This window comes from Thamnophis elegans, chromosome 6 (assembly GCF_009769535.1).
Source record: "Thamnophis elegans isolate rThaEle1 chromosome 6, rThaEle1.pri, whole genome shotgun sequence".
NCBI lineage: Eukaryota > Metazoa > Chordata > Lepidosauria > Squamata > Colubridae > Thamnophis > Thamnophis elegans.
In genome coordinates this window covers 39,912,688-39,922,428 of record NC_045546.1, presented here as the reverse complement: position 1 = coordinate 39,922,428, position 9,741 = coordinate 39,912,688, and the positions used below count along the sequence as shown (strand labels likewise).

The window sequence follows — 9,741 nt, the reverse complement described above, 5'->3', positions numbered from 1 at the left end:
GGAAGGAAAAAGAAGAAAAGGGAAAAAGAAAGGGAGGGAAGAACGGGGAGATAGATAGATAGATAGATAGATAGATAGATAGATAGATAGATAGATAGATAGATAGATAGATAGATAGATAGATAGATAGATGATAGATAGATATATAGATAGATTATAATGAGAAAGAGGCAGACAGGATCTGACGAAAGTCCTGCCTTAGCAACCACTAGCAGCCCTACTGGCCTTTCACCATCTCCTATTGCTGAGGATGCTTTCATTACAAAGCTGGGTCTCATTTCATGGGCCTCCCTCTGATCCACATACTTTGCCCTTCTGCATAACCATGAGGAATCCTAAAGGATCAGGAATATATTAAAAGAGTTAATTAGGAATTGAGATTTTTCTTCAAAGAAAACTGGCCAGGAAACACATCCATACAAAACCTATGGGATACAACTAAGGCATTTATAAGAGGGGTCACAATATCGGCTACAGCTAGGAAGACAGAAATTGAGAATCAATGAGATTGTGTTTGATACCCCTGGTTTAAATTGTGATATTCAGAAGTCAGGATTTTTTTACTGCTTATTATAAAGCCCATACCCATTCCCTTATCTTGGGACACCTGCTATTCTTTTGTTTATGTCATCCCTGTTTCATTTTATCCTTGTTTTATTTTTCCCTGCTATTTTAAAATAAATTTCTTCAGTTATTTTCATTCATTTATTTATTTTATATATTTATAGGCCACAGAAATCTCGCAATTCCCAAATACCCCCAAATTTCTGAGAATGACTTTACTGGCAGAATGTGAGTAGATCTGGAAAATTCTGAGAAAATACATTCAGCCTACATAATAGAAAAGCTACAATCTATCAGTTCTGAGCAAAACTAGTATTTTATCAGTCAACACAACCTTGATTTATGTATAGAAAAAAAAATCTAGCGTGATTGACCTTGAGACTTCATATTTGTACTGATGCCAGATGAATTGTTCCTGTATAATGATAAATGAACCTAGGGTGTGTTTTCTATTTCAGAAATCTTACAGCTCTATGTACCTTTGTCTATCAGTTCCACCTGACTTACCATAAGGATATGCTTGGCACTGCTTTGCTGTTGTACTAGAAGATTTCTCACACTAGGTCAGTGTTTCTCAACCTTGGCAACTTGAAGATGTCCGGACTTCAACTTCCAGAATTCCCCAGCCAGCGAATGCTGGCTGGGGAATTCTGGGAGTTGAAGTCCAGACATCTTCAAGTTGCCAAGGTTGAGAAACACTGCATTAGGTCTTACTTCACTGTCATTCAGACAGATGAGGCCCAGTAATGATCAGTACTAACCACCACCCCATAACGACGGAGCCAAGCCATACAGAACCATGGATATTCTGGGTTTCCACCGAGCACCTGGGGTCGTTTTCTTTTCCGTTCAGAGTTGAATTTTGGACAGCAATGTTATTCATATTCATTTTTTTATCTGCAGAAATAAAAAGAAATGCACATAGTGAACATACAAGGTCAAGTAACTGAACCAGAAAGCTGAATGAAGACGTTGTCTCAGATCACAGGCAATTCCGCAGCATGCTGGAATGTTATTAAATTGGACTTAAGTTGTTTTGTTTTTGTTGTATTATTATTTTCTCTCTCTCTGATAGGTATGGGGAGAAGTATATGTTGGTTTTCTCAATGTTGTATGCCAAGATAATGTAGATGGTTTTAAGTACCATGAAGTATGATTTGTATCTTGAGAAATAACAATATTCTATTTTGTCTCAGAAAAAGTATAACTCTGTTATTTATCTAATGACAAGGCAATTACCAACTTATCATTATGGATGGGCTAAGGGAAATGAAAAAGTCTAAAATGCTTATGAAAAACTGATCAAGTGTTTGCTCACTGTCACTAAAGGCATGATTCCCATTCCACCATATCCTCTTCCCCCACCCCCACAAAACTCCATTAAAATAATTATCCTAGTGCAAGTGTAATGAACTTGGAATCCTCAGGTATGGTGGAAGTGTAGCTCTCAAATTCCTCACCATTGATCATTCCTGCTAAGACTCATAGGAATGAATTCAAGCATAACTGGGGTGCTGGTGAAGTTGTGTCTATATAGAGCCAGTTTCATTTAGTGGTGAAGGTACCAGTCTAGAAAGCAAGAAACCATGAATTCAAGTTCCACCTTGGCCATGAAAGTCAACTGTGTGACTTTGGGCCAGTCCCTCTCAGTCTCTCTCAGTCCATCCCAGCTCACAGTGTTGTTGTCAGTTAAATAGGGTGCGAAAGGTATATTGGATATGTTCGCCACCTTGTGTTATTTATAAAAACAATGAAAGAGGTTTGCGTGTGTCTGTGTGTCTGTGTGTGTCTGTGTGTTTGGATTTATGCAACAAATAGAAATCCATTGGAATAACTGAATAAAACAGTTCCTTTGTTTTCACACAGTAACTTTATTAAGTAAAAAGAAGAATATATTCTCATCAAAGGTATATTTCCAAATGTACTTTTCCATCACCTCTCCAGGGAATTGGGAGGAAAGGCATCTATAATTCTAAATGTTACAGTTAATGGCTGCCTTGAACTAATTGTTTACCTGCTCCAAATTATCAACTATTCTGCCTTGAATAAGGCAGAATAGAAATCCTGCTAAAATATTTTTGATTGAAAAATATTTGTTGGATCTTTTTATAGGTAAAGTGGAACTTTAAACTCTGCTGTTTCAATTCACAAATTCATTAAAATTTCTTTTGCCAGGTGCATGGTCCAAACTTCAACTTATATCTAATCTAAGTTGTAGCTCTTTATTTACAGTAGCAGTCTTTATAACAAAGTTCAAGGTCCATACTTGCATATACTGAGTGTGACTAAAAAAGGAAATGGAAAAGAAATATTTGGAAATCTAATAACTCTTATCTAGAAATTTGTAAAACACACTGAATATCTGAATACACAAGACTGATACTGTGTTACATGGATGTCATAATTTTATGGCAGAAGTCAATCGGGATAATTCATATTCTACTACTACAAAATTAAATCATAATAAAAGGCACTTGTTTTGGCTAGGTCACCCTTTTACCTTGGTGTAAAATTTGATGTAGAAGTCATCAAATTTGATGCAAAGATATAGAAGCCATTGTATGGTTATGGATTTCATGACCATCATGGGCTGAAATTTGATATCATTTCCCCTTATTTAGTATCACAGCAAAACTAGCTAAAAGCAAAAGGAAGACATTCTCTTCCCTTTCCTTTCACTTTTCCTTCTACTGCCTTAGCTTCTCTTTGGCTGAGGATCATGTGAATAGGGCATGGAATATCTTAGCTCTAGCAAATTGAACAATGAAATAATAATTAACATTATTTCTCCACTATTTCAATCCCCGCAGTTATATGGATATGTTTCAGACATACCCCTGGTCTTCCTAAACTGAATTTTTAAAAAATATATCTGTATCTGAGAAAACAATGAACTTGTAAGGTTTACTTTTCTTCTTCTCATTTTTCTGGATTTGATAGGACAGAATCACAGAGCAATAGAATTTTTCAAATATGCTTATTTCTTTTTAAGAAAAATCAAACCAAATCACACTGAGTAGCTGATCATGTAGAGCAGGAATGTCAAACTCAAGGCCATGGGGTGTTTAGATCCGTCTCATGGGGCCACCCCGGAAACAGCAAAATACTGGTCCATGGTCCCTTTGCCCATGAAACCAGAGTTTGGGAGGTCTGCAGGCAGCCTTCCTGAGCTTCGTTTTTGCTGACAGAGGGTTGCAGGAGGCTGTCGCACCCAAAAATGGAGCTCAGGAGCCCATTTTCACTAGCAGAGCACTCGGGTCACCACAGGTACCCCGATATGAGTGACGTCAAGCTGGCCACACCCATCCTGGCCATGCCCCTCCCACCAAGGTCAAACAAACCCTGATGCAGCTCTCAATGAAATTGAGTTTGACATCCCAGATGTAGAGAGATCTGATGAATAGAATGTTACTTTATACCTAAGCATTTGGTTATGGAAAACTCAGAATCTTAAAATAAACTAACAACGTTTGTGGAGACATAAACAGTTGTCTCACAGATTCTTTGGTCGCTACTATATGTTGTTTATAAAATGCCCCATACATGAGTTTAAGAAAAGCTTACCAAGCTGTTTAATGGTCAGTGATGTTGTATCTGTCCGTTTCTGGACAATATCTTTCCAAGTTCCATCAGGGTCTTGAATCCATTCCACTGCTTCACAATACAATTTCCCTTGATCTGAATGTTTAAGTTTGATGATGGAAAATTTATATTCCGTGTCCCCAATTTTCACTAGCCTGATGTCTCCTGTGTTGAACCGCTCAGTGTAGGAAGGGCCTGGAAACAGAATGTATTCTTTGGACAGAGAAAGAATGTTCTGAGCATTTCTGTTCCTTCCTTCTGGTATTACATACCAAGCAACAGAAATATGGGTATGTTGTGCTGTTGCCGCCGATACTTGACAAATAAGATCCAAAGAATCGCCTTCATTTCGCAAGAGAGCCTGTGTCTTCATGGTGACAGAGAGTGTATTTGGAATTACTACAGAAAGAAAAGACCAATTGCAGTTTAAATTCTTCAGATAGAAATCCCTTTTGGTAGAGGGGATTGTGGTGTCCTAGTCAAAAACTATGATAACAATATACTGATCTTGAAGGATTGTGAACTTGTATTCAAACAATCAAGACTAGGATGAATGACAGTACAATGCTAGCATGCTAATACTGTACATGATGCTTCTGGCCCTCATGTTTTCTGAAAGAATGCATGGGAAACAACCAACAGTTAAGGGTATAATTTGTTTAATGAGAAAAGGAGGAAGATGCAAAATGAACTTTATGAATTATATGATTATAAGTTTGTTTCTAAGTAGTAAAACAAGAGTGAATGGAGACCAAAACCCAAGTGACCATTCCATGCAACTTCTCATTGCCCAATTGTAGGATGCAAATTTACATTTCAAATTCTGCCATTTGCCAGTATTGATTAAATGATGCTTTTTGAACTCAGAAAATGGCTTCTCCGTTTTCCTTGGAAGCTTTCTCTAAATTATATTTTTTTACTGTACCCTTTTTGTAGTTTCCTTAGTTTCTGTTCTGCTTAAAATTTTTCAAATCCCTTTCAACTCTTTCAATTCCCCACTAATTCTAATTCAAAAGCACTAAAGGTAAAAACATATCCCAATATTTTTATTTCAGACTTCCAATAATGGACCACAATTTTCATCTCTAAACTGAAACTAATGTGACTTAGCAACAGAAATCCCATTAAATGAATGTGACTGATCATTGGGTGAAAACCCATCCCTATCCAATACATTTCCTGCTTGGTCACTCCCATGTCTGAGCCTCCTTAAAGTCAGGTATTTCCTACTATCCCACCCTGCTATCTGACTCCCACTCTTTGTCCTTTTGACTCCCTGCACAGCAGCATTCTTCAACTGCAATGGCACTGTGGCTGAAGCAGAGGCCCAGGGCCTTCAGCAGTTTTAGCTGCCTGCCATAGTCCCCAGACTCCACTTTAACCCTAACACTGCGGACATCACCACCATCCCTGAGGAGTGCCACCTCAAACCCCCCACTCGTCAGCTGTAGTACTGGGGCTGAAGTAGAGGCCCAGGGCCTTCAGCAATTTTAGCTGCCTGCCATAGTCCCCAGAGTGGTAGCAGCTAGCTGAGATGGCTAAAGGAGGACCCAATCCTTTACTTTAGCTCCAATGTCACCAATGCTACTACTGCCACTATGCAGGATGGCCAAAAGGATACAAATGGAGTCACATAGGCAGATGACAGAATTGAAGAGCCCCTGCAGTCATAAATGTAGACAGGATGCCAAGACTGAATTATTTATGTTATTTGTAAGCCCTTTTTATTATTTTTACAAATATCTCAAGACAGTGAATATATCTAACATACCTTCCTCCCATTTTGCTCACAACAACAATCCTATGAAGATGGATTAGGCTGGCCCAAAGTCACTCAGCTGGCTTTCATGACTAAGGGTGGACTTGAGCTCACAGTCTCCTGCTTTCTAGTCTGTTGCCTTAACTATTTATATCGAACTGGCTCTTTCTGATCAGTTGACCGCAGGAATATTGCAAAGGCCATGATTGCAGGAATACTCTCATGGCCTTCAGAAAAGCTGTTAAAACCTGGCAATTCCAGCAGGCCTGGGGCTGTTGACCTCATTGTTGAGGTCCAGCCCCAATCATAACGAATGTATGTGTGTTGATTTTAACCTGTTTTAATTTTCATTTTTTATTATTTCTTTTTTCCTTCATTGTAAGCCACCTGGAGTCCTCCGGGATTGGGCGGCCTATAAATCGTACAAATAAATAAAATAAATAAACAAACAAAATGTAAGAACTATCTGTCAGCACAGCTGTCACTAGTAATGGTCACTGTATAAATGGTAGTTCAGTGAGGACCACATGTACAATCACTGAAATATATAGTATAACACATTGCTTATGTGTGCTGCAATTTTCAAATACTATTTATCTTTGGGTCATCTGCAAGAGAAGTCATTTTCATGAAATACCTAAGCTTTACTGATATTGTGCAGTTACAATAAAAAAAATTATTTCACTGAGTTGTATCTGATTCTTGGAGACTACCTGGATAAGTCCTTGCAGTTTTCTTACCAAAAGTTTTTTTAAAGGGGGTTTGCCACCGCCTTTTTTAAGAGCTGTGACAAAGAAGTAATTAGCCCAAAGTCATCTAGTTGGCTTTCTGCCCAAGGCGGCAGTTGAACTCACAGTCTCCTGGTTTGTATCTTGATCCCTTAACCACTCACCAAAAAAACTATCTCTGGCAAAGGTATTAGGCCTGTACAAAAAAAAAAATCACATCCAAATTCCAATGCAAATTCTGAATAATTATGGAGGAGATTTTGGGATAATGTTTCCACCATAAGTGTGACCATGGCTTCTTGGGAAAAGGGTAAGATTGAAGTCATTGATCAATTACAATGAAGCATAGTCAATCATTCCAAATTTATGACCAATGTACCCACACATTCTTTCTTTTCCCAACTAAAGTTAAAAGAGAATTAATTCTTTAGTTTTGTCTGAAAGTTACAGGATATAATTAAAGGCTGACTGAATATTGATCACTAAGAAGATTGTAATCTAGCCAGATAGCTATCGGATCCCACAATAGTATTCTAATGGATGTTGAATTAATTAATAGTGCCTCACGTATAAAGTTAACACTGAAGTGGAATTAATTATCTAGTTTGTTCGGAAAATTTACAATTATGTATTACCTCACAAGTACATTTCACTCTCCATGTGGAATAGAAAAAATCTAGTAGAATAAATCAAACATCCAACATGAAAATTTCTATAGACTTAGAAGTGAATAGGCCCCCCATACTTAGCATACCTGAGATATTTGTTTTAGCACTGTAAGTCCCAAGATAAATCTCTTCTGTGTTGGGTGTGTGGCATTCATATACACCAGCATCCTTGTCCTTGAGGTCTTTGATATGCAGAAGAACAGAATCTTCCTTGGTCTTTTCAATGTAGATTTCCCCAGCTTCAACACGCTTGGAGTACAAAGCATAAGAAAATCCTCTCCCTTCAGTGCTGATGATCTTCAGCTCCGTCTGTGGATCTGATAGCTGATAAGTGGACCACTCAAAATTCTGTTCCACCGATTTTTTGTAGCCAGTGACATTACACCAAATAGTGATGTGTGTTCCTCTTACTCGATAAAGAGGTCCTTCCTGAATAGACACCATGTGGTCTCCCACACAGGGATCTATGAACAAATTATTAAAAGATAGTAGAATCAGTCCAATTTATTACATTAAAATATTCAAAAAAGGCATTGTCCAGACCCATGAAGTGGTAGATGAGAGAAAGACAGTTTAAACTTTCCAACAACTATAGTTAGACGGTAATGTAATGCAAATTAGAACATTTGTGACATTCAAAAAACTTGCATTAGAATTCACAAATACTATGAATTCTGCTTTAGTTTTATTAAATAAATCCTTTTATTTTGATAAACCTATATTGAGTTTTAATTTTGTTCTCTATGTTCAGTCTGTTTCTTCCTGTGCATAGTCAGGCAACATTTTAGTTTTTGAAATATGACGTTATCATATTTATAACCAGTAGTAAGATATACTGAAATAATTTAAAAATTAATCTTTATAATAATTTAATAAAAGCTAATATTCTAGAAACTTTTATTATGAAGGGCAACATGCATAGTTGTCTTTCTATAATCAGACAAGTACTTCTCCACATTAATTAATGTTGTAAAAAAAATATTTTTAATTCAGAAAAAAATAAAGTGAATTAAAACAAAATAATGTGTATCATTTAGGAGAGTTATATATAATGCTGCATAGAAATGTGACATTCTCGTTAATTTTGATCAAGATTGGTTTTATTTCCAAGAAAATAAAAAAATAAGAGGGAATAATTGCATAATTTTCATAGACTAAGAGAAAATCTTTCAGAACCTGAAACTTATTAATTACAAAAAAGTCACAGGATGTGTGTGTGTGTGTGTGAAAAATATGTTAATTATTTATGGCCTTTGATAGGATGAAAAGATATAATTCTTTATCCTGCTGTATTGTTTAAACCAGAGCTCAAAACTGTTGCAAGATCAAGGCTTCACTCCTATAACTAGAGATGAGTCAATCATCTATGTTTGATCACTTGATCTGTTTAATATTGAATCGAGACTATCACAATTGGCATTTTGAGATATGTTATGGAACCAGCTGCACATCTTGTGTAGTCAGATATCTTGATTGAGGAAAGCAGTTGTTTTAACCTATGGAGAGTGATTCCTTTGGCAGCTGGAAGGTATGTAGATACAAGAAGTTACCATAGTATGTCCTGAGAGTTAGAACAACTCTTTGCTTAACCCCTTTCGATTATCAGTCTTACAGGGAAGTCAAAAGAGCCCCGATTACTCTGCTTTTTAATAATATTACAGGACTTACCACCCAACAATAAACACAATTCCTATCATTTGACACCAATATCCAATTAGTGTTGTGGCATATAATAAAGCTCATAGTAACTAAAAGCAGCTGAAGAAACTGCCCTGTGTCTCCCTCCCACTGGATTCTTCAGGAAAGATTAACCCCTTCTACCATTAGAAGCACAGACTTAAAACTTGCTTAGCTTATGTATATATTGTTAACCATCAGATTTACAGTGCTATATTTTTTTTTACATAACTCCGACAAACCCTTTAAGATTTTTTTGGCATTTTATATCTTAAATGCACTTATGTGAATTAATTAACAGTAATTTGGACTTTAAATTTGGTTAAAAACCCATAATATAAAAAATACCAAAAATTTAAAAAAGTGATAAATTTGAAGACAATTTTGCATGTTGTGGCAAATCATGATGTCTAGGAGTTTTTTAAATATTTTATTTGTTTTCAGCACACCAAAATACATGGAAATTAGATGAAAATAATCAAACAGCTTTTTAGTCCCAGACCTGTGTTATAAATGATATGAGCATCTGTAGGCTTTCAACTAGTTTGTTGCATTTCAACGATTTATTCTGATCACGCCACTTAGTATACATTTGTTTTCTGCTTATATTTATGAGGAAAACATCTGTAGTATAAGTCCTAAAGTCAAACAACATCCCTCATATCTTTAATAAAAAAACAGTTTGATCCTACCTTCATGTATTAATCCAATCATGAAGATCAGCATCTTCAAACCCTTGTTTGGTTAGTATTAATTTAAGAGA

General features: G+C 36.4%; 1 protein-coding gene across 1 annotated transcript; it reads right to left on the bottom strand.

The window, feature by feature from the left end:
• Positions 1-279: 279 nt before the first annotated feature.
• On the bottom strand, positions 280-7,749 carry LOC116510300 (immunoglobulin superfamily member 2-like). The gene is made up of 3 exons (XM_032219791.1): positions 7,388-7,749; positions 4,129-4,545; positions 280-335 (listed from the first exon to the last, which is right to left on the bottom strand). The coding sequence occupies exons 1-3, from the start codon at positions 7,743-7,745 to the stop codon at positions 280-282; spliced, it is 831 nt and encodes a 276-aa protein (XP_032075682.1). The 5' UTR covers positions 7,746-7,749.
• Between the last annotated feature and the right edge of the window lie 1,992 nt (positions 7,750-9,741).

Excerpts from the sequence above, each read along its gene's own strand:
- LOC116510300 (XM_032219791.1), bottom strand. The coding sequence starts at position 7,745 with ATGGTGTCTATTCAGGAAGGACCTCTTTATCGAGTAAGAGGAACACAC. Across the intron at positions 4,546-7,387 it reads TGCTAAAACAAATATCTCAG|TAATTCCAAATACACTCTCT; the intron begins GTATGCTAAGTA and ends TTCTTTCTGTAG. Across the intron at positions 336-4,128 it reads ACTGACCATTAAACAGCTTG|GATTCCTCATGGTTATGCAG; the intron begins GTAAGCTTTTCT and ends CTGATCCTTTAG.